General features: G+C 43.6%; 1 protein-coding gene across 1 annotated transcript; it reads left to right on the top strand.

Moving 5' to 3' along the window:
- Positions 1-967: 967 nt before the first annotated feature.
- On the top strand, positions 968-23,369 carry IHO1 (interactor of HORMAD1 1). Its single transcript, XM_059856627.1, has 7 exons — positions 968-1,412; positions 8,582-8,741; positions 10,097-10,254; positions 12,050-12,098; positions 12,778-12,865; positions 20,097-20,200; positions 20,973-23,369. The coding sequence occupies exons 1-7, from the start codon at positions 1,357-1,359 to the stop codon at positions 22,293-22,295; spliced, it is 1,938 nt and encodes a 645-aa protein (XP_059712610.1). The 5' UTR covers positions 968-1,356; the 3' UTR covers positions 22,296-23,369.
- Positions 23,370-24,947: the final 1,578 nt, after the last annotated feature.

Here is a 24,947-nt window from a genome sequence, read left to right as displayed (position 1 = left end):
TTTATTTTTTTTATCTAAAGTGAAAGCTTTATCTACATGGGATTTGATTAGGAAACCAGATCTATACATCAAGAAAGCCATTATTTTGACACCCCCGAGCTCCAGGCTGCCTTTAATACTAAAGGCAGAAAAGAATAAAGGGGAATGTAAGTAATTCCCCTGATCTATCCATGAATTTATGTCAACCTTATTCCTCCAGTGGTTTAGTGCTTATGGAGTATCTTCAGAGCCAGGAAACAAACATTTTAACTAGTATTGAAATAGTTTTGAATTAAAGGAGGAAAAAGTAGGCAAGCAAGCATGCCTGTTCTACATTCCTAAACATGAGTGTTATGGAACCACAAGGCAAAAAAAATCCAGTAAAACCATATTTGAGAATGTTTCTTTGGGGAATGTTTAGATGGTGGTTATTTTTGTCATATTTCTGATGGATGAAATTAAATCCTTCTGCATTTCTGCCAGAGGTATTTACATAAGAGACCACACAGCCTCTGGAAATAAAGGAAATGGGTGTGTGGCTGCCATGCTCACATGGGAGCAGCTCTCAGTTTGCCAGGTTCCAAGCTTTTGGCTTTCTCTCCCTCCCAGTGTCCTGTGATGACCCCCTGTGCCTGGGGCTGTGCTTCCAGGTGAGGAGCAAGGGCTGGCATGCAGAGCGACTGGAGCTGGGGCTGATCCTGGGTCCATGGCCGCAGGGTGAGATCCAGAGACCCCCCCAGGCATCAGGGTGAGATCCAGGACCCTCAGCCCTGAGGTGACCACAGGGACCCTCATCTCCAGGGAAGGAGTCAGGGACACTCAGTTCCAGGGTGACCCCAGAAAACCCCAGAGGATCTTGAGGCATCTCGAGCCTCAGGGTGGGGCCCAGAGGTCTCCAGCCTTGAGGTGAAATCCGGGGACCTTCAGCCATGGGATGAGACCCAGAGACCCCCACAGGACCCCCAGGCCTCTCAAGCCTCAGAGTGTGATTTAGGAACTCTGAGTTTGGGGTGACCCCAAGGACCCTCAGGCCTAGATTGACCCCAGGGACTCCCAGCCCTGAGGTGAGGCCCAGGGACTGCCCCAGCGCCCCTCAGACCCCACAGGTGGGCAGCCCCAGGGCTTGGCTGCATCCCAGGCCTGTGGAGGGCCTCAGGCCTGCCCTGGGCCTGCAAGGCTGTGTCCCCCTGGGCTGTTCCCACAGCCACAGGACACAGGTGATGCTGCCCTGAGTGGGGCTGGTCATCTTCTTCCATCTCCTTCCTTCCTGCAAGGCACTGTGGCACCATGGCCGCTGCTGGTGGGGAGAGGCCGTGAGGGCCGAGGCCATGGCGCTGTTTGGGGGCTCTCTGCCAGGGTGTCAGCCCTGAGAACAACATGAACTTCAACGTCTGGAACATCAAGGAGATGCTGAGCACACCAACAGCCCTCGGGTGAGTGGAGGGGGTGGGGGGGGAAAGATGGAGAAGGGATGGGGTGTAAAACCAAGCACTTGCCAGGGGTGATGACAGGTGAGGTGAAACATGTCCAGAACTGATCTGCGGCTAATTAGGGAAGTCTAATGGAAATTCACTAGCCTGCCCTGGGATCCTGTTTATACCCCCAGCCTGCCAGCACTGCCATAGATCCACCATTGGTGGGAATCTAAAAATCAGCATTGGCTGGAATCTGAACCCCTGTCCATTCAGGATGTATTTGGAGAAGCCCTGTGAGCTGTGGAGATAAATCAAGTGTTCCTCTTGCCTGTGCAGAGGGCAGATAGAATGAATCGTGATGTGCACTATTATTGCACATTATGTAACTCAAAAAAATTATTCCATATCCTGCATTTATACACATGGCTTGTTTTTTTCCCAGCAGAAGCCAAAGAGCAGCTAGAGTTCTGCACATCTACAATCTACAGTGAAACAACAAATATTCAGATATAAACATCTGGAGGGCAAATGTGTAAGACAAGCTGCAATTTGTACTTCAGAGCATCCTTTGCATCACATGGCTAAAAAAGGCAGTGGGACTCATCCCCTTTTTGACTCCAGAAAAGCTAATTGATGAATTTGGTACTCTGACCCTCTGTTAGTTAAATAACCCACTTACATAACTAACTTGTTCAAATTCACAGTTTTAGTCATACTGTCTCTTTGGCCAGATGTTACCAAAATGATGGATGATAATGAAAACATAATAGTAATTTTCTTGCCCATTATAGAAATGCTTGTCATATAGATATTAATTAACTGAATTTTGCACAGATGTAGGGGGCAAAGGGGAGCCAATTCAGGGGAAAATTTATTTATATCTCTCACAGTTTTGTCTTTATAATTGTGCATTGCTGAACTCTATTGTCTTCTTGGTACCTGCAGATTAATTTTGTTTGGTTTTGGTGAGGTTTGTTAGTTTTCAATAAGTTGTTTCTAAGTTTGAAAACCTGTGACTTTCTTTCAAGTCAGAGAATGAGGAGGGGAAGTTTAGAGAATATATTAAAAGACATAATATATATAAAATATATAATTGCATTTTTATATTAAATACAAGATATATAAGATCTATTTTTAAAATATGTAAATAATTCTGTGGAGTTGTGCCATATGGAAGGAAATGAGTGGAAGAAGTATAGATGCCTATTTGGAAAGGGTTCACTTGAATTTCTTCCTCCTCCGAAGTAGCCTATCATCTACAACATCTTCTCTTTTAACTCATTTGTTAATGCAGGAAGAAAATATAGGCAAGATTTTAACACCCACTCCTCAGCATTTTCCACATTTTTTACAAGTGAGTTCAAAAGGGTCAAATAGGGCATAAAATGTTACTGGAAATGCAGCTGGGTTTTTAGAGGAGGTAAGAAGGGAGAAAAAATTTTCTGTGGACAATTAACTTTTTCTAAAGGAAAGAAAAGTTTCCCACAGGAACATGTGAATATGTGTGTGTGTGTGTGTGTGTGTGTGTGTGTGTGTGTGTGTGTGTGTGTGTATTTGAAATAGGGGGCAAAAGTGTTGATTACTTTTCCCTGGCTCACTTCTATTACTAGAAACCTTTCCCACCACAGCAGGGTATGCTGTTTAATCCCCAGAAAACTCTGTCAGGGAGCTTTAAAAATGAAACATAAAATCAGCGTATAATCTAGGCAGAGTATGACTCACTCTATGAGTTCTTTGCAAGTTTGAGTCAGGGTGTTACTTCTGAGAGCAGCTGCCACCAGGTCCCCAGGAAATGCAGAACTCCAGTGATGCATTGCCCTCACAGACACAGCTCTGCACAAGCCCAAAAGTGCTCTGTGTTTTATTTGTTATCTGTCAGACACACAAGTGCTTCTTTGCAACCCTAAAAGCCTGAGAAATAGGGTGTGGGGAACCAGAGCCCCTGTTCCACCTGGTTTTATGTATGAATATTGACATAAAAGAGATATGAGAAATGGAGCAGAGGGAATATTATCAGGTTGGACAATAGTATCAGGGTGTCAGTTATTTTAGAGGGTGGAAGGGGGACACATGACAGCTATACTGGGAAAGCTTAGGCTCAATTTGAGTATATTGACAAAGGACACACTTTATGGATTGAAATGCCAGCCTTCATTAGAGAAAGTGCCACGTTAGAGCAGTGCTGCTGCCTGCCCAGCCAGGAGGGCTGGCAGAGGGAGATCACAGAGGATGAGAGAACAGCAGCCACAAAAGCACTGATGCTTCAATCAGCCTTTGATTGACTGGATAAGCATCACAGATCTGTGATGCTGAAAGTACATTTTCAGACATCATCAATACCTGCCTTGGCCAGGGAGCTCTCAGGGGAAGAGACACACCTTGCCTTTGCCCTGAACTGAGCACAAGATCCCTGTTCAGGCTATTTGTTTTTGTAGTGCTACCATGAGAGTGGCAGTAGGGAACTGGAGTCAGTATTTCTGCAGGTGCAGCAGAAGCCAAAAAATCCACTACTGTTAATTAAAAGAAAAAAGACACTGGAATAGTAATAAAAAAACTCAGTAAAAATTAAATTAAACTGTGCAGCAAAGGGTTAAAAGATTGCCTGAGGGAGAAAGATTATTTAGACTTGATTATATAGCTTTGAAACTGAAGTTATGAGAAATTTCTTGTACCATGAGAAAAGAAGTAACTTGCTAAATGCATTAAAAGCTACTCATATACTGACTTCCAAAGACATCAGAAGCAGAAAGCCTGCCAGAGAGTGTGTAAGGCCAAGAAATTATGAAAATATTAAAGAGGCATTCTAAACAGGTTCTTGAAATTAAGGCCTACTTGGGTCACTACTCTGTATGGTTTATTTCTGCTGTTGAAAATAACTTCCAAGCTTAAAAACCTCATTCAATCCATTATCCATGAAATTCCATCCCAAATCACAAGGTCAGATATTTTGAAGTTACATTAAGGTTCAAGAATAAGCAGAAAATGAAGGAGACAACCAAGACAAAGACCAGGAGAGCAGCTGTAAGATTCTAGAGCCTCACAGGAATGAGAAACCAGGGCTGTAAGTGCAGGCTGGAAGATGGCTTCAGGCTGGGGGGAGGGGGTGGTAGCAAAAAAAAATCCCTATCTCCAGATGCCTAACTTTTCATATGGTTGGGGATGAATTTTGAGGGAGCAAACAGGGCTACTCTGCAGAAATGCCAATCTCCTCTTCAGGAAAAGGCTCTGTTGTAACTGGCAACCAGCTCAGGACAAAGGGCTACATGGATGCCAAGGTAAGGATGTCTAGGCAGTATTGAATCACAGCTGAATGAATGATGAAGAAACTCTTAGTATGTAAAAATGACCTTGAGAAATTAAAATAAGACCAGAGGGATTTTGAACTTGAAATCTGGAAAACTGGAGGCAGTGTTTGAGCTGAATAACTGAGAGGGATTTCATCGTGGTTAATGCATTAGGACCAGTGCCAGAATGTGCTTGTAGAAATTCCTTTTAGAATGTGGTGCAAGTTATTTGCAGCAAGCAGGTCGTGCCATTCCAGAGGACAGGAAGCAGAAGAATAATTTTCTGCTGTGACTATTTCCAGTGAAGGGATGGCAAATGGCTGGAGGCTGCAATAGCAGCTAAAACTCCTTGATTTTAACTCCTCCAGCTCCCCTGTACCCAAAGCCAAGGCTAATCCTTGCTCATTTGCTGAGCACACTGGCACATTGGCAGGCAGCTGATAGTGAGGATGAGAGCAGAACAGCAGAGCTAGAGACAGTTCCTACAGATACAGGCTAAAGTCAGGAGGAAGACCAGGTGAATGGCAGCTCCCAGAATTTATACTGGATTTGTTGTGATTCAGTCCTGGTCCCTAAATGAGGAGGAGCAGAAAGGGCTGTGAGATTTTCTGGAGGGAAACCAGGAGAAGAGAGACTTTATGGCACTGATCCTACTCAAGACACTGCTACTAGGAGAGAAAGATTTCTTTGGGAAAGAGGCTTTACTGCACTTTGAAGAAATGTGTCAGAAAGGTGTAAGTCAGCTTCACCCGCAGTGCTTGAGAAGAAGAAGGATGCTGGCACAGGTTCAGTGGGGATGACAGAACCAGAGAAAATCAGTGCTTATAGCAGCACTGCAGATATATGTGCATATTGTAGAAATCTCAGTTTACTTTTTCAAATGACTCTTAAACCTTGGTGTTGACACATTAGGACGGATCCAAACAACAGAATACAAATATCAGTTCTTAAAAAAAGGTTGATGATGCCCATGGCGATTTACAGTTATGAAGCTTTAATTTGTCAATGTGCCTAGAACATCTAGGAAACTTAAGAAGAGGGTATTTATTGCATGCCATGTTTGTTTTGAGGTAAGGCAGAACCTTTGAATGAAAGGTGAATGTTTACATATGATTGTGCTAAAATACTTGGAGTGGAAATCAGAAAATTAGAAAACTGAAAGAAGCTCCTGAAAGTTCTAACTCCTCCTATAAATGGGGAATTTCCACTGACAACAAGGAAACAGAGACTGGGAAGATCCTGCTGACCCCCCAGATATGCAGAACGCTGCAGATTTTTTAGATCACGCTCAGATCACGAGAAAGGGTTGGAGCTGCCAATATTGCAATACCTTGCACTAAGTTAGGTCGGAAAATGAAGTCATTTGACCATCAGTCAGCAGAGGATGATTTACCAATTTTTGGAGCTGTCAAGAACTTGTTTTACATATCTAAAGTTGGTTTTACTTTGGATGCATATGCTAGTGCCAGTACCAAAGGAATGTTATGTGCACCAGCACAGACAATTTGGGGCTCAGCTCATGTTAGCAGAAAGCCAGAAGTTCTCCTGAGGTAAACTATTGCACTCCTCACTTAGGAGGGACTGCTAAGTGGAACTGCATACCTGGGATGTTTCCTTGCTGTTTATGGGAAAGGGTTTATATTTAGGACAGAACATGCATCTCTGCATCTCAGGCATTCTGAAGGGAATGGTCAGGCAGTTAGAAGAGCTGGAGTTGCCTGGTCACGGATCTGATCCCACATATGATCATCGTTGACTGACCTCTCTTTCAGGGACAGGCCTGGGCCAAGGACGGCCAGGCTGATGGCTTGCCCAGATGGTCTTGTTAGTAAATTAATTGCCAGCAGTGTTAAGCAAGGGATAAAGAAATCCATTGCTCAGGGGAATGAGTCTATTCAAAAGAGACATCTGTTTCACCTCCCCCCTTTAATTTGCAAAAGTGCCATCATTCCTAAACCAACTGCTGAGTGAACTTAAGACAGAAAAACTGGGCTCCAGAGCAGCCAACAGCTGCCTTTGGTTGGAGTGCAGAGTAAGCCTAGGAAGTCACTTGGCTCATAAAGTCCTCTCAACTCAATACTCCTTATAAAATCTTTGTTATAAGAACCTTGTGCTTCAGGAATTAAATAACATGAAGCATCTCAGCAAATGAGCATATCGTGGGGTGTGATATCCACCCGTTGTACTGGACTCTTTCAAAGGGGGCTCATCAAGACCATAAAACATCAGAAGATTATAAAAACCCTTCCTCAAATTAAGAGGGAGGGTTTTTTTTGCTGGAAGACAGGAGGGTTTAGAAAACTGGTGCAGGAGATGTACTACTCACATTGCATGGAGGGCCTCTGCCTGTGTGGGGTCAGGGCAGCCCATGTGCTCACATCTCCCCCACATACTGCTTGTAGATTAAGAATTTTTTTTTTTTTTTTTTTTTTTTACAAAGCTTAGCTGAGATGGAAACAAGAAGCTGTGCAAGTAAAATTGTAGTCAGATTTTTTTCTTAGCAGATTTGGGGTCCAGAGAGGGATTAAGAGAGAAGGTTTGAATTCAGACAGATTTATCAGGCTTTTTGAGAATTCAGAAACCCATACCTTATCTATTTTTGCCAGCAGCTCAGTGTACTCAGTGAGCTTAAAGCCAAAAGCATTAATATGATGTTGTCAGTGACACTACTGTATAATGGAGACTGAGCAGTTCAAGTGTTGCTGTTAAATCCTTCCCCTGTTGTGTCTATGATGTTTGGGCTCCTTCCAAAACTGGGGATTAACCAAACACATCACTGCTAAAAAATGTTGAGGTGATCATCTCTTGTTATACTGTGAGTTATTATCCTGCTCCTTCTCCTTTAGGGGTATCATTTGACATGAAAGAAAAATCTTGTGTAAATTTTTCATTAATTATTTTCTTTTTTTTTGATCTCTAGTTCCCAGCTCCAAAGGCAGCAACACATCTCTCCATCTTAGTAGCTCAAAACAAGCAAGAACTGAGAATATAAACCTGGCACAGCTTTTTTTGTGTTTGGTCCTAGGCTAAAGACTCTGCCAGACCTTGTGGATGTGGAGCAATGGAATAGTAATCATTTAAACTGAAAGATGGTAGATTTAGATTGATTGTTATGAAAAAATTCTTTCCTGTGAGGGTGATGAGGCACTGGCACCGGTTGTCCAGAGAAGCTGTAGATGCCCCATCTCTGAAAATGTTGAAGGCCAGAAGGGATGCCACTTTGAATAACGTGGTACTCTGGAAGGTGTCCCTGCCTGTGGCAAGAGTGTTGGAACCAGGTGATCTTTAAAGTCCCTTCTAACCCAAACCCTTCTACAAATCTTTGTGAAAAATGAAAGAAGTCTTTTATGTGTACTTCTGCTAACAAAAAAATTGAAGTCAGCCTCCAACACAATGAGAAGCGGTGCAGCTGTGCAGGGAAGCCCTTGTCTGAAGGAAGCTGGTCCTGTGCCACAAGCCTAGTCCATAAAGCAGGAGATGAGTATGAAAGTGTTTCTGAAGAGGAGTAGAATCAGAGCAACACATCAGAAAATCAAGGGTATCTAGGAAAAATTTATTTGAGTAATGCTCAAGTGAAAGAAGAGCACTTTTGAGTAGCATGTTAATATGTTTGAAATACTTCCAACAATTCATATCAGTTCATCCAGCCATATGCTACCTCTATTTATTTGTTGTTCTACTGTGTCAGACTTAAGGCATCTGGAGAATAAATGCCCAAGAAATGTCAACTATAAGTCAGAAAGGTTTATTCTCTTGGAGCTGCCTTCCAATTTATCAAAGCAACACCTGAGTTACAACAGAAATTGTTATCCAGAGTAGCACTTCCAGCAGGCCACGTAGGGAATTTTGTTTGGCTTTTTAATTGCTCCAGACTCATTCACATCCCTCTCTGTCCCATTTCAGGCCCAACAAGTTTTCCATGCGGAGTAGCACTGCCAGTGACTACTCGAGTCTGAGTGATTCTCAGCTGCTCTTTGGCTCCCAGTTCTGCCCGGAGAACGCGCAGTCGGCAGCAGCGCCGCTGGAGTTGGGCACGCAGCCGGGACAGCAGAACTCCCAGGATGTGAGTCTTGCTCTCAGTCAGCCCTGTGCAGGCACACAGCCACCATTTAAAGTTAATGGAAAATGCTGAAATCAGGTGGTAACATTTGCAAATGTCAGTAACTGCTGAAATTGAGTTGTCTTCTTCCTACATACACATCCTTACTGTGACAAGACAAAGTAGCAGCCTGGTCAGATGAATGTGGTATTTATAACAGATTGCTATAAATTATTATTGAGATAACTATTATTTTCTTCAATCACTTTTTTTAAGTTACTGAAATAATATGAAATTATTCTCAAGCTAATGTCTTTAGACCACCTACCTAGCTAGAGTTAGAATATTACATCTATTTTTCTTTCGAAAATAATGTATTTCACATCCTTAGCTTTCTGCAAGGATGACAGAGCTACTCAGTGTTTGCTTCCCTGCACTGACAACGACCTTGCTGCTCTGTTATTAAGGTAGATGCATGGATGATTTTGGATAGGGGTGAAAAGTTTCTATGCTCACAATATTCCTCCTACAGCTCATGGTTTCTGATGTTACCAGCTTCCACTAAAATAGTTCCTGCACAGCTAACAGAGAGAACCAGATCAGAATAAACACACCTGGAGCAAAGATTAGGGAAGAGCAGTGGTGCCAGCTTGGAAGCCCCAGGCTGTCCTTCAGTTCCAGATGCTATCCGCTGTCTTATGCATTTTGCCTAGGAGCAGTTTTCATCAGACACAAAACAGGAAATTCACTTTTCACGATTAAAAAACATTAATGGAATTTGCATTTTCTTATGTTTTAAGGAAAAGGCATTTCCATTTTTATCACACAGTGTCTGGAAATTTTGTAGAATGAAGCTTACATATTAATATTAAATTTCTTGTTCTAAAATGTGTATTGAAGCATGTGAAAAACTCATCTACAGTCTGTCGATGTTGCTAGTTGGCAGCAAAATGATGTCATCCACCAGGCAATTCAATAAGTTTTTTTTTAGATTCCTGTACAGGGAGATTCTACTGACAACTTGAACTTTTCTAAAATTTCAGGAACACTGAAACACATTTATAGTCTCTGTCTTGAACATAGAAGGGGAAAAAAAACCCTGCACACCTTATAATTGTAGCAAAGTGAAAATCCTCAAGATGAGAAAAATGCTTGTGTCTGGAGGAATTTGGGCTGGGTCTCAGTTTCACAGGGAGCTGATCTAACTAGGCACACTCAATGAGGCATAATCTCACAAAATTCTTAATCTCCTCATGCAGTGTAATCTGTCATGTCCAATCACTGTGAAGTCTGTCTGCATTGGATAAACAAATGGTTTCTTCTAATTAATGTTCTGATTATTTTTGTACTTCAACAGTTTTCTTTTGTTTGTGTCACAGAGTGAGCCCAGTATTTTTGCCAAATACCAGACAAAGCCACAGTTATTTGATGAAGAAACAAGAGAAAAAGGTTCTCTTAATTTTGGTGCAGGAAGAGTAAAAAGTGTCTTGGAAAATTTTGAAGCGAATAAGAACAAAATCAAGGACAAATATGACCGGTATGTAGGCATCCATTGGAAATTCTTTCTTTTCTGGTGGTTATCACTCTCTGCAGCTCCTTCTTCCCCTCTTACAAATCATATATGGCATAGCTGCATATTTCTCCAAGAAAGTATTTTCAGGTTTTAAAGAATTTCTAATTGGAAAGAGTTGTGAGGTAAGAGAATCGTGTTTATTTGCAATTTATGTAACACATTCAGCCATAAGCCCCCCTGAACAGCAAAACTGTAACCTGAATTTACCTTTGTCTTTATCTAATCAGCATTGTTTCTTTTTTCTGTATTGATTCTCTGTGAAAACTCTTATTTCTCAGACTTCTATAGGCTATGTGGGGAGTGATAAAAGGGACTCTGAGGATGGCCTTCACATTTGGGCCAGATGAGGGGATTGCCAAACATACTTGTGTGCAGATTGCATCTTTATAAATCTGCACATATCTCTAGAATTTTATTACCATACAAGATTTTTATGTATTATTTTTTTGGTGACAAGTGTTATTGCTAATGTAATTTGCATCTGCTCTTTGTCAAATGTCAAGAATTACAGGTACCTGTAGGTCCTGACGGACTTCAAGGAACAAACCAGCAACTTGAAGCTCAAAAATGAAATATGGCAAACTCCCCAGTGCACCTATAAATAATTCTTAGCACTGTACATTTTGTAATGTAACATCCAAAGTGAAGTGGGTTTTTATTAAAAGCCTTTGATCAAATCTGGCTATGTATCTCTCTTGCTTTTTCAATGGGCACTGCATTTCTGTTAAGACAAAATTTTATTCTCAATTGCCTAATAGAGAAAGATTTTTGTAATGAAATTACAAAGTATTTTTAAATGTTTAGGCATCACTCATAATTATTTGTTATTTTTTCTTTAAATGGATTATGCTTCTTCCTACACTCCAGACTCGCTCCCAGATTAGAAACCTGTTTTTAGAAATAACTATATTACCTTTTCAAAGATAAGTGTATAATTTATCAATTTGTATCCCCCTCAAGTTTGACTAAGAAAATTAGTATCTTCCTTTCCATAAGGCTAGAGAGATTTCTCATAACTAGATTCTACCTGGCCTCTGCATATTTTTGGCTGTTGTAATTTAGATCACTCAAATGATTGACTTAAAATGACCCAAATCTTCAGAGAGGAAAAGGTTATCACTTTGCTTAGCAACCATTCGTGCATTTTGGTGTGACAAGTTAATCATGAATATAGCCTGGTTCCTGATACGCTGGCTCAACTTAAAAGGCCAGATAACAGAAACCGCAGGCATAATCTCAGGAGAAAAGGATTTGCAGTATTTGTTCTTCCTGGCCTGGGCTTTGTTGATGCTGAAGCTTTTCCCATGTTTTTCCCACAGTTATTTTAGTCCAAGCACAATACCCGTGTATCGCAGCAACTGGCACGTCACCGCACAGGCTGGGTCCTTCCGGAGCTGGTAACACAGTGATCACACCCCAGCAGCTAATGGACAGCTGGGCAAATGCCAACTAAAAATTTGAGAGAGAGGCCAAAAATCTGAGAGTAAAAACCCCATACTTAATGTATATGACATATATGAATGTGTGAATATGTATTTTTTTCTTGATTTACATTGCAGAGTCTATGTTTTCTTGAAACAGCTGAGGTGACTTCAAAGGGTTATGCCCCCTGAAGTAATCATGTTTCTATGCTAAACTTTCATACTACACTATGCCTTGCAGTGTTTCCTGTCTTGTTTTTACAGCGATTTTTCAATTTTTGTACACTTCAGTAATTTACATTTCTGGTTCATTCTTGTTGGTTTTTTTTCCATTTTAGTGAAGTCCTAAGCTCCTTTATTTCCAGCATCAAAGACAAGCTTCAAGAGGTAAGTTACTTCAAATTCAGAATGTAAAATAATGAAGATTTAGAAATACTCAGACTATCCAGTGCTCACTGAATACAGACTATTCAGTATTCACTTTCTCTCCTTTGCTATGCTGATATATAAAATATTACATTGTGTGTCGTAAGTTCTCAAATGCTTTAAACCAACAACTGTAAGGGGGTTTTTTGCATATACCATTGCCTTTGTGGCTGTAGGGTCAAGGTCTTTAGAGGCTTGCCTCAGAGCCAGTGGTAGAATTGTTCTGGGTCTCTAGAGCAAAATAAGCTGTAGTGGCAGTCTGCAAATATCAGTTCTTTTCCCCTTCTGCCTGAAGAAAGCAGTCAGCTCTCAGGATTAGTCATTATGGTCTGAAGGTGAAGGTCTCTGACCCAACACTTCTATAATTAATTTTATTAGTTATTATCAATCCTATTTTACAGATCAGTATCTCTTTTTTTGAAATATGTTCACATTTCATGAGCCTTTAGAGCCATCCCAGGTTTTCTTTGGGGTTGCCACCAACAGCTGGACAAATTGTTTCAAGTGACAGATAAACAACCATTTTCAGGCTGTTCCATTTCATGAGTTGCAGTCATTGTTCTGTGGCATTTGGGGATGTGATTTTGCAAACAAAGAAAAGGGAATGTTTTAATTTTCCCATTTACCTTTGTTTTTACAGCTGCCAGTGTGCTTTGAGAAGTTTGAAGAAATGCTTGATTCCAAACTCAAATCCAGTTTGGTCTGCCTAGAAACCCTTTTCAAGACATGTGAGTCCTTCCTGTGCTCCTGTTAACAGCAGAGGGCACAGTCAAACTGCCAAATGTCAGCGTGTTGTCTGGAGGCTGGGGTGAATTGGGCAACTCATTCTGCTCACAGCTGTTCTCCCTTAGGGAGGAGAGAAAATAAGATTTATCCATGGTATGGACTTGTCAGTTTTTCCATTCCTACTATCTCATTTTTTCCTTTTCTCTGTTCTCTTGTACTTAGGTGTGGCATGGTTAGATACTGTGCTCAAATTTATAAACACACCTCTGTTTTTGTGTTTTGTCTGGCGCACGATCATTTTTAGGCTATCTGGAGTACTAATGGAATACACAGTAAAAATAACTTAGATATTTATATCCTGAGTATCCACTTTCAGTTTTTAGGGCTTTCTCAGATTTTCATATGTTAGTTTGAAGTCTTCCATTGTTCCTCTGTGCTTGAAGTGATTAAGTTTTGGATGTAAACAAAACTAGTATTGCTCATTTATTGGATGAGAAGCACATAGTAAAGCACACTATTGCCATGATAAAAGGGTGACCTCCAGAAAAGCTAATAATATAAAATACTTTTGAATGACTGTCTCTCAAGTGGCTAATCACAGAAATCTTTACTGAGGGAAAATACTTCAAGAAATTGTTCCTAATTTAGCTTAGATCTGAGCCTTTGAGAGTACATTAATTTTTAATGCTGGTGTGATGCTTTATCAACACTCTGTCAGGACTGCTCAGAGCTTGCTCTGCTCTGTGCAAGAACAAGAGGCCATTTTCAATATACAGAAGATATGTGAAGTGAGTTGTATCTTGTGAGATGAAGGCAGCAGACCTTCACAAAAGCACAGTGGTATTCACTGTGTGGCAAAATGTGGCTTCCACAAAGCACATCTCTGACAGATAGCTTTTAAATCAACAGAGCCCTCTCAAGCAAAAAGAGTGGAGTCTGATTCATTATGCTGGAGGCCATGATAGGCTGTACATTTGACACACCAATCTCATTGTACTAAGAACATTCCCTTGCTGTGCTTGGCAAGTGCTCTTGGTGGGACCCTAATGTAAACAAAAATCTGTCTGCTTTGGCCAGCACAGCAAATTCCCTCTTACACATTTTCCCACCTCCTAATTACTTCAGTGCCTCAACTTGTCCACTCTGCAGCAGGACTTTGTCTAATTTCACATAGCTCGCTAACAGAAATTGTTGTCATGGCACTGAAAATCAAATCTATTGTTCATGGCTCCCCCTCTTCACTCCATACCATTTACTCAGTTGTCCTGTTTCCTCTCTATATCCATTTTCAATGAATGTGCCTTGAATGAAATGAGAAACTTCCCAGAGGTGCATGCTGCTAGATTTTCAAAGCAATTGAAAAGAAAAATTGGCACTTTCTGTAATGCATCATGCTGCAGAATGTTGAATATATAATGAAAATCATCACATGCTGCACAATGTTGTTCTTTTTATATTTCTGGGAGGTTCATCTGTCACTGGTTAATTGCAGATAAACACTGTCTTTTGACTGATATCACAGTGATGGATAATTAAGTTCCCACTAAATAGATACCTATGCTAGTGGCTTGAAAAGAGGCAGTTCCCTTGAAAAACCCGTATAAAATTCCAAAACTCAGGTGAATGATCTAAATTCAGAGCTAATAAAGTTCTGGATGCCAGTGAGTGATGATACAGTACCTTGGGATGTGGGTGACATGGCAGAGATATGTTAAATCAGTGGCAGTGGAGGATTTCATAGGTAGGAGAGGAATGCAGAGGATGAAGAGAGCTAGTGCACCAGAACATCCCAACAGCTCCGAAAAGCAAAGGAAGGTGGAACTTGAAGTCACGCCTGTCTTCATTAAAAGCTTATAAGGAGTATCACATGTTGCATTTTTTAGCAGTGGGTAGCAAGCACATTTGGCATAGCCACCAGGCAAGAGCAAAACAGAAAATATTTTTCAAAATGTATTTCCAAAGCATTTCCAAGTGCTGTTGGGCTGGCATGGTCTGTGCAGGAAGATTTTTTAAAATGTTCTCTTTTGAGTGTTTGTCCATATGTGCTTGCACACAGTGGATAGAGCTGTGTCTGGCCCTGGAGATGATACAAGGTTTGGCTGAGCAGCTTCCACAGAGGCACAGGTGCTCTGTGCCTTGCTCACATCTCAGTGTGTAGTGCATAGGGAGGTAAAGAGGCAGACAGACCCTGTGGCCTTAGTTCTTCCACCTTATATACATACCGTTTCTCTGGTTGACTTGCCCACTCATTATTTTCTCTTTCCTTTTGGTTTCCATTCCTGTAGCTTGCTTCTTTTCATATTTTTCACATTTTAATTTTCATACCCACACTTCTGTCAAAGCCTTCTATTTTTTTATACAAATGTCAATTTTCACCACTCAGCCCTCTCTGTGCTGCTTTGCTGTTCTGTATCCGGTAGTTCCAGCTGTGACAGCTCAGAACAGCTGAATCTTCCACAGCACCTTGTCTGCAGTGCACACAAGTAGCATCCTCCCAGCCTGAGTGCCACAGGCAATCCTCTGACACACTGCCATCAAGGGTGACAAAGTAATGTGCAATATGTCACTTGCAGGGGTATGAGGTGATGCAAGTTCTCTGACAAGATACAGGGCCCAGTGAGCAGTTTTCAAAAATGACTTGCTTCCAGACTCCCCAGACCCAGCAACTGCTGGTAAAGTTTCCAGGGGACATGGCTGTGTTTAAAATGGTGAGATTTGAGCTTGTTTACCTTGAACAGTATGGTCCAGACTGGAACACCCAATTCAGGCTCCCTTATGTCTTGTATGGATTGAATAGTCAAAAAGTTTGAAACTGATTTTAAGTTTTTTTTTTCCATGTAGCTGCTAACTAGCCCTGCAGTGACTGACAAAGCTGTTGAGGTGAGGGACTTAACCAGGCTCCAAAACAGCTCAGTATGGATGATGAGAGGAAGTGTGGATGTTACAGTAGATACTGGAACTCCTCATTGTCACAATTGAGGACTTCGAGCAGTGTGTGCTGTAGCAGAGGGTGAGATCAGGGGCAGCTCATCCCACAGTCCCCTGATGCAGGTGCTATCTGATGTCTTGTGGAACAGGACCCAGGTTAAGCCAGCACAACTCTGCCAGCTGACTGCTTGGAGTGTATCTGAGCAGGATGCAGCCATGTCAGCCCAACTCTCTCACCCTCTGGCACAGCTCCATGGCTGCCCAGGGAGAGCATGCAGTGCTCTGCTGAGCTCCAGAGCTGTCTTCCCTGCCCGTGTCTCACCAGGTTTATAGCACCTCCAACTTCTCCTACTGAATCTGGGCATGGGGGAACCAACCTCCTCCCAAAGTGTTATTTAAAGTGTCTGTGCTGTTAGTGCCAGTCTCAGGATGAGCTGCATAGATGATGATACAGAGACATCAGAAGCAGCTGCTGTTTAATATTCCTAGGCTGGGAGGCGGGTGCTCCCTCCCTTGACTGCTCAGGCTGTAGTTTTCAGCTGCTGGGAGAGCAGCTGCACCCGGGTACAGGCTGATTTGCAGGGAACTCTCTGCAGCACAGGGTGGCAGCCCTTCCCCGAGGTCCTTCAGCCTTTTATCTCAAGCCAGATTTCATATTCCAAATGTTGTTATTGTAAACAGCAGCATCCGAACACAAGGGTACAACAAATCAAAGCACAGCAAATTCTCAGGTTGTAAAAAACTGCTTTGTTTAAATTACCTTGAGAGAGGCACAAGTCTGTGCATAAGTCACCCATTAACTGAGTAAAGAGTTCCTGTCTGTAATCAAGTTATTCAATAACTATCTGCTGCAGGGTTTATTTGAAGAAAACCTTTAAAGCAGCCCTTCTTGATCATATTCAAAGAAAAGAGACTTAACAGGGTCCTTGATCTGATCTAATTTGGCTGTCTCAAGGCCTATTTTTTTTTTGGTAAGCCTTTATTAACACTTATTTTTACCTTGTTTATTAGTGTTTGACAAGTCTGAACACTTCTCTGGGTATGAAAGCAGGGAGGGAAGGAGAGTGCCCCTCCTCTGTACTGAGGGTTTTTTCTGCAGAATACTCCTACACGTATAAACGAAACACTTTCGAAAGGCTGGCTGCTGCTTGCTTGCCGGCAGCATGCTGTGCTGAGTCAAATGTATGTGCAGATCACAAGCCCAGTGGATGCAGGACTATTTTTAGACTGAGGATAGTATGATGAAGAAGAATAGATAGATTAGGGAAATCTGAAAGTTTTAAAAATAATTTTGAGCTAAAATTAAGCATATGGGTAAGAGCAGCAAGATAAGGTAAGCTTGCAGATGCTGCCCTTTCTGTATCTTCATGATGTAGACATGGGAGGTGATAAAATGACATGAAAGGAGTTTCTTCCTTTAGTCACTACTGTTTTCCTTCTCTTTGTAGGTTGTCAGGTTTCTCAAAAACCTGCTCTCAGACTGCAGGTAGCCTTTGTTTCTAACCAGGGAGATAAAACGTCTTAAAGGCCCACTCAAACATTCACTCCCCCGTTACAAACCCATTCTACAAATTATAGATTGCCAGGTTTCTAAAACAGTCTAAATCTGTCAGAGCAAAAGATTAAAAACAACAACCAAATTGTCTGCAACAGCGTATTGTTTGAAATACATGCAGATAATCCTCAGAAATCAGCCAAGCTCCTACAGAGAACAAGGCAAAGCCATGTGGTGATGTGCATCCTGAAATAATGGAGAAATTCCCCTCTAGCTCAAGTCTGGGAGGTGGTTTTAATTCAGTGTGTGTGAGGATGATGCACAGATAAGGCAACTGCAGGGTTCCATCTCCCAAATATCAGCTGTGTGCACTGTGCCCAAGCAGGGCTCCTTTGGAGGAGGCAAAGTTAAAAACCCAGCTGGGCACAGGGGATTCCTGGTGCCAGGAGGTGCCATTCCCTGTGCTCATCCCCGAGCAGCACCTCAGCCCTGCGCCACCCCACACCTCTGCTGTGCGTGGCTGAATGAGACAAACACTCTCAATCTCCTTTCATAAGAGGAGATTACCATGTAAGCACTTAATTAACTTGTAGCTTCTCTCTGCCCATGTCTAGCTCAGTCTCTTTCTTTCCTTGCACATAGACAGCTGGAAAGGCATATGGGCTTCCAGACATCCTGGGGTGCATAGCAGTTCTGTCAGCTGGAGCTGGTGCACTGCCACTCACCCCACTGCCCAGTGTCACCTGTGGCCTCTGGTGCTGGCATTTGCATCCTTGTGTCACTTGCTAATTAACTGAATGCCCTTTAGCTTTTGCACCCAGGTGATTATAGCAGATTTTAAGCCTGTTTGGCTCATGAGAAGGCCTTGATGAGTACCTGTCAGAGCTGTCTTGTCCCCCCATGCCACTCAGCTCAAGAACTAATGTTTTACCTTTAGTTGAGGCTTATTTTTTAAATTTCCCCTTATTTTTTCTCCATTTTTTTAAATATTACATTACAACTTCCAGTGAAAAGCTTTGTTTGAATCTACAGAAAGATCACTGTGTTGTCTTTGGCAAAGAAGTCACCTGCCTTGTCTTAGTGCATTAAATCACAATCCACCTTTTATAAAATCTTGTTCTTATTCAATTTCCCTTCATAACTTTGAGTACTTTTCTCCTCAAAGTCTGTTCTAAAACCTTGCACCATATGAGAACAAATTACTAAGCCCATAATTGCTCAGATTTTTCTCTTTCTTCCTTCCCAAAATTTTAAAACATCCCTGTTTTTTCACAGAAGCAAAGCCTGTACAATCACTTTCTGCCTGCCGCTCCCTTATAGTTTTTAGCTCTTTAACCAATTCCATCTCCAGTTTGACAGAAGGCCACAGCTCACAGAGATAATTAAGTCCCTGGAAGCTTAATGAAAAGAGCTGAGCAGGAGGAGGAGGGATCCCCAGTGCCCTGCAGCTCTGCAGCCTTTGAGCACAGCACTGTGGGGCAAGAGGTGCTCAGTGAGGAGCTGAGATAAACACTGGTGAGCAGGAACAGCTTCAGATGGTGTTTGTTTGGTGTCAGCTCCTCTGACACCAAACAAACACCTTGGATCTGTAGCAAAAGAAGATTCATTAATTGCAGAGCTCTTGTAGCAGCTTGTTGAAATGTAGGCTTTATTCTGATTTTTCTCAGGTACGCAGTGCTCCAGCACTCCAGGGTTTCAGTTATCCTGGCCCATTGGTTTGGCAGTGGTTTACCTTAGCAAGAGTGCTTTGGATCCTGTTTTGTGCCAACCAGCCAACATTCCACACCATCTGTACACACCTTCCTGCACCCTTCACAGGAAAGACCAGACATGTTTAGCTCTTTCTCTCCACTCCTTCTCAACTCTTTCTCTCTGTCCTAATTTGCAAATTTGAAGTAGACTTCCACAAGATTGCTAAAGATTTTTCATCTCCACACACACTGCAAGCTGTGTTCCTATCCCATAGTGTATTAGGCACAGCAGTGATTCCTATAAGAGTAATTGAAGCTGTATGGGGGGAGTTATATTCTTATCCAATCATATAACACAAATCCCTGGGGTTTTATCAGTTTTTCAACAAGACTGACTGAAGCCAAGAGCAACTTGCTCCAATTTGAAACCCTCCCAGGAAGCCTGTGCCTCTACAGGATTCTACTGGGGCCCCCACTACTAAGTGCTGGGCACAGCTGCCTGGTTCAGCTGGCTTCTGACCCCATCTCTTCCCATGACCAGCAAATGGAAATTCCAGTTCTTTGCACACTCCTTTATAATTTCCCTCTATTCTTTCCAGCAGTTTTCCTTCAGTTTTCAGCCTCCTGTGCATTTTTGACACAGTTTCTCTGGCTGCACTTCTTAGCCATTAACCTCTTACACCTCCATCCAGTTCAAGCCCAATTTACCATCACCTGTTTGCATGACAGAGTTGTTTATACAGGGGTGGATCAGCTATGCTGGGGTCCCCCTGCCTTGGCCATGCCTGTTGTGCACCGGGCAGACAACCAGGCCTCAGCCTCCCCTGCATTCAGCCTACCAAATTCTGCAGCTTTGCACAGCCTCTCTTCTCCAGCTGCCACATTAACAGAGGGCAGTAAATGAGGTTTTGCCTATGTGCAGCATCTTATAAATGTCAAGTGCCTTGCATTAAAAATCCACCCCATTGTTCATTGCTCGGGGTTTGGGGAGATCACAGCAGGAGAATCATGTGGTGATTCATGCCAAGCCATGCAGGAAGTAGCAATAGTACTGATAGCACTTTATTCACATTTACAAATGAGAGACCAAATGTGGTTTTTATTGATTTCCCTATTTAGTGGAAGATGCTCTTCAAAGTCACTGCAGCTTGGTGCTGAAAGCTTTGACAGAAAAAAGCCAAATGGAGCAGGCACTGCTGGAGATGGAGAGGAGACTTGCAGCCGTAAGTGAAGAAACTAATCTTTTATTCTGAATCCTCATTCTGAATTTCTCCTGCTTCTTCAAAATACTGACTGACTATTAAATTGCCTTTGAATTGTGGATTATAAAGCAGACTGCTCCTGTTATAATGAAAGGGGAAAGACATATTAAAAAGCTAATTCTAGGCCAGATACTGACAGAGGCTTACCCAAGCGCTGGCTAACAGTGCTATAAGCTCGGATGAAGCCCTGGTCAGTAAGAGAAGAAGCCAACAGTGCCTTGTTGTGGCAGGCTGTGATGGAGCACTCACTGACTTCCTCACCTGACACATGCCTTTGCTGGAGACATAGTGCAGTGCACACATGTGAGGGGAGAGCACCTCGTCCCTTCAGCACCTTGTCCCTTCAGCCAGGTGTGTCACGGGGAAGAAAAAAGACGTGAAAAGAAAACGAGTGGATGTGAGTGACACAAGAATGAACTGTCAGAGACCTCCTGATCGGGGCTGGTTTCTCCAAAGGCCCTGATGCAGGAATTGCCTTTGGCAAGGATGTGTCACACCAGCACATGAGAAGGCAGTGCTCCTAGGAGAGGGGGCACAGAGTGGGTTAGGGAGATGCTCTAGTCCCAAACCTCTCACCTTTGTGGGAGAGTTTGAGGATATCTATTACACAGGAAGATAGAAATTGCTAATCTTTGGGTCAATACCAAACTGACACGTGGTACCTAAAATTTCCATACTATTGTGCCTTTTTGTGTGTTTTTTACTGCTTCTGCTCTGCTTTCTGCTTCCCCAGAAAGATGTTGAGATTTTGGAGATGAAATCCAGTATGCAACTGCTGAAGGAGGGTCTGGAGTCACTGCCAGCCCAGCTGAATGACCAGTTCCTGAAAGCCTGTAAAGAACTTGGCTTCCTGAAGCAGTGTAATACCTCAGCTGAGCAGCACACACTTTTGTCTAGTGCCAGCCTGCCCCCTCACATGATAGATAAGTCTTTCCAGACCTCCCCTGGGCTGTGCCAGCACTGTGTCCTGAGTGAGGAGCACCTGCACAAATCATGCTGCCCAGGCAGGGGAGTTTGCAGCTGTTCAGGCTGGTCTCATTTGCCCTGTGTGACAGTGGGACAGCAACACAGAGACTCCCCTGGAAGGAACCAGCTCACTGGAGATGGCACATCTAAGGGTGACCTACACCCAGCCCCAGGAGACAAAGCCAGCCCCATTGCTACAGCATCCTGTGGAAGAGCAAACACCTTTTTGCAGGAGGAGAAATGCAGCTTGGAGACACAGAGCTGTGCTGCTCATCCTTGCATGTGCTGGGCTGGCAGACACTTTTTGGGGAGTAGTCAGACGAAACACTGTCCTGTACCTCTGGAAGGGCCTCTACCAACCCCCCTGAGGAAGGCGTTCAGGAGAGGCACTCGAGGGTTTAAACCCCTGACACCATCACAGCAGCAGCAGCCTCAAGTTTGCCACCATTCTACACAGAAAGCTACACCTGGGCAAAGACACAGCAACTGGTCTATAGACCATGAGGTGGAGAAAGCAGCTGTAGGGAACAAAACAAAACTGAGTCCAGGAAGGATGTCCTGGAAAAAAGCAATAAGGAGAAAGACAATGTACTCCACTAAGGGGAAAGGCGAATGCTCTGGATGTGCTGACAGTGGGCTGAAGCAGAGGAAGACAAATGGGATTATTGACTTGGAAAGCTCCAGAAAAAATTCCCTTCAGAGCTACTTCGTTGATCTTAATTCAGAAAACTCTGACCTGGTTTTTGCAGCTCCCCATCAGCAGATCCTCAGCAGTGCTCAGATGGGGCTTACAAAGAATTTCCCACCAGTGCCACACACTGATAAAAGCCTGCAACAACCTGCAAGCAGAAGAAAGAGAAGTCTTGAAATGAAAAAAACAATGAAAGTTTCCAGTGTAAAAAGGTATCTCTTGGATTCCTCTCCTGAGGAGGATGTACTTTCCCTGTGTAGTGCAACAGGTGTAAAGCAAATGAGCTACTTCAGCCTCCAAAGCCCCTCAAGCTCCAAGAAACCACATCCTGTTAATCCACTGGCTCAGCAGAAAACAGCCTGTTGCTCTTTACTGTTAGATTGTGATTCTTCTGATTGAAGGGGTTTGTTTTACGCTTGAAGCCTTTAGTGCAGGATGACCATTTCAGTTGCAGTTTATTCCTCTAGGTGTGTTACCTGCATAGTCAGAGGCAAGACTCAGGCCTGGATGCTTGAAAGTGCTACTGCCCAGCTGGAGATATTGTAAGGGACTACATGGGGTCTAAGCAGGGCTCTCCTCTGGCTTGGAAAGCTGAAGGGATCTGTATTGCTTTACTTCCCAGCTCCCAGCAGAAATGCCATGGGCTTGAGTTATCATAGCATTTGCACAGCAGTGAAGTACCTGACATTCCCAGGGAGGAGAGGGCTGGCAGAGCAGACTGTCAGCTCAGTCAGATTTGGCACTGAGATCTACTGGAAATTCCTCAACTAGATTGATACAATGCTATCTCTGTGGCCTGAGGCTTCACTCTGTTTCTCACTGTAGTATCTCTGTTGGTTTGTTATGTAAAAGTTCAGGTTTTTAGTAGAGTAGTATTGTTCTGGTTGATTTTGATCAGGTTCAGATTTGTTTCAGGAGTTGTTTGTGAACTTTGGGCAGCGAGAAGTTTAACTGAGGAAAACCAAACCCCAGCGTCTCAGGTTCATCCAGTACTGTATCTCTTCTCCTTACAGGCTGAAATTCCTCAGTTTCAGAGATTCCAGGAAGTTATTTTGTTTCTACTTTATTTGTCTTTTGTATCTCTTGGCTGATTAAGGAATTCTCCAACATACCCTTTTCAAGGCCAACGGTTCTCAGAAACTAAAGGTACAGCAGGCAGATCCAGCAGATGAGATGTCTGGACAGTCCCAATTCCCACAGAGCAACTCTCTTCAGGGTACCCAGCTGTGACTGTGGGCAGCTCCCACAGTCACATTTGATTTTTGATATGAAATGTTACCAGCAAAAGAAACACTTTGGTGTTGACAAAACCAGAATGCCACAAATTCAAATTATCCAGTTTTGCCATACCAAGGGAAATGGCTGTGATCCCTTTCTTCTGGCTTTAATAAACTCATCTTCATCAGAGCTTAGTGTCTCTGTGTTGGGGGTTTTTTTTCGGGTTTTTTGGTTTTTTTTGGGGGGGAGGGGGGGGAGAGGCAGAGTCCTGTTCCAGCAGGAGAACAGGCAGCTGTTCTTTAGCTGTTTAACTCCCCTGGATCATGGAATTGGGAGGATTCTTTTTTTAGCTCCTCTCTGGTGTTTAAAGACTGAAACCTTCACCCTTCCAGCTTAACATTGGTCCAGTGAAATTAATTAACAAGGAGAAGCTGAGGGGGGATAGTTAGATACGGGGAGACCCCAGAGCCTTGCCCCCCCTGTCAGTGGCTGTCAGTGAAGGGGGTTGGCGATGGCTGCCGGCAGGAGTGGCTGTTTGTTTACATTGCCCTTGCGCACCCGCCCCCCCAGCAGCCCCAGCACGACTTCGCTGGGCAAAACCTGTTTGGTGGGCTTGCCACTCCATGTGCTTTGGAATTAGCAAGGACTGGTGAAGGTCTCTGTGCAGCCCCTGGTGTGCATGCAAGGAGCTCGGGAGCACATGGCTGAGCTTGGAGGGACCTCTGGAGGTGTCTGCTGCAAGCCCCTGTGCAGAGGCAGAGCAGGGACTGGCTCTTTGGCACACCGAGATGGGGCATCAGTGCCGTGGGGGGCAATGCAGGGCTGCCCCGGGGACCCTGCAGCTCCTTGCCACACACACACACTGGAACACAGCGCAAAACAAAATCCCTGGAGATGGAGGTTTAACAGCATGAGCAGCCAGCAATGCCTCCCCTTGCACAGGACAACCTCCCTGGCAAATGGGCTGAAGCCCCAGCATGCTACCCTGGCCCCCACAGTCCCTCTGTCTATTGCCACTCAGGGTCTCCTCCAGGGTTTTAGCTGCCAACAAGAGCATTTGTGCCAATACGGCTGTGAGGATAGCAGCTCCTCTCCCAGCCTTGCTGGACAAAAATGGAAGTGTGCATCCTGAATGGCAGCAGATTTCCAAGATACTCTGCTTGCACTCTGGTGGAGCTGGTCGTGCCTCCCAGCCTGTACTCCCAACTCACTTTCACTGGCTCCTTGCTGGATCAGCCATGCCCCAGCTATGTGTGGTTTCTCCTGGCCTTTGTGTCCGTGGAGCTGCCAGTACCAGTGTTTGTAAGGGTCATGTCCCACCCTTCAACCAGGGAAGGTGGGTTCCTCCTGCAGCACGGCCAAGAAGAACTGTGGAAGGCACAAGGGAGAACCATAAAACACAAACAATGGTCAGAAAAAAAGCAAAGCTGGGTTCCAGTCTGTCTGAGGGCATTTAATTGGGGCCATTTTCTCTGAAACTCTGAAACTGGAGTTTTGAACCTTTCTTGGGGGAGAACCCAGGAGAAGGGGGAGAACAGTAATCAAAAGCCTGTGACATCCAGGTGACCATGGGCACAGGGGTTGAGAGAACTGGATGGTTGCATCCTCCACCCAGCCTCCCCAGCTGTGCAGGCAGCAGGCATGTGGCTGCTGCAGCAGCACAGAGAAGGGGGCTCAGCTTTTCATCTGCCAGTGAGTCACTTGGCAGAGGAGGAAGCCTCTGACAGTACCAAGGATATGAAGGTGGCTGCTGTGCCCCTGCCTTGCGCTAAAGGTGCTCCAATGACAGTGGCATATAGGGCACAGCCAGCTCCCTTCCCCTCAGTCCCACTG

Source organism: Haemorhous mexicanus, chromosome 11, assembly GCF_027477595.1.
Source record: "Haemorhous mexicanus isolate bHaeMex1 chromosome 11, bHaeMex1.pri, whole genome shotgun sequence".
Taxonomy (NCBI): Eukaryota; Metazoa; Chordata; class Aves; order Passeriformes; family Fringillidae; genus Haemorhous; species Haemorhous mexicanus.
Note: the sequence above shows the minus strand (reverse complement) of the source record. Positions and strands in the feature narration are given on the sequence as shown.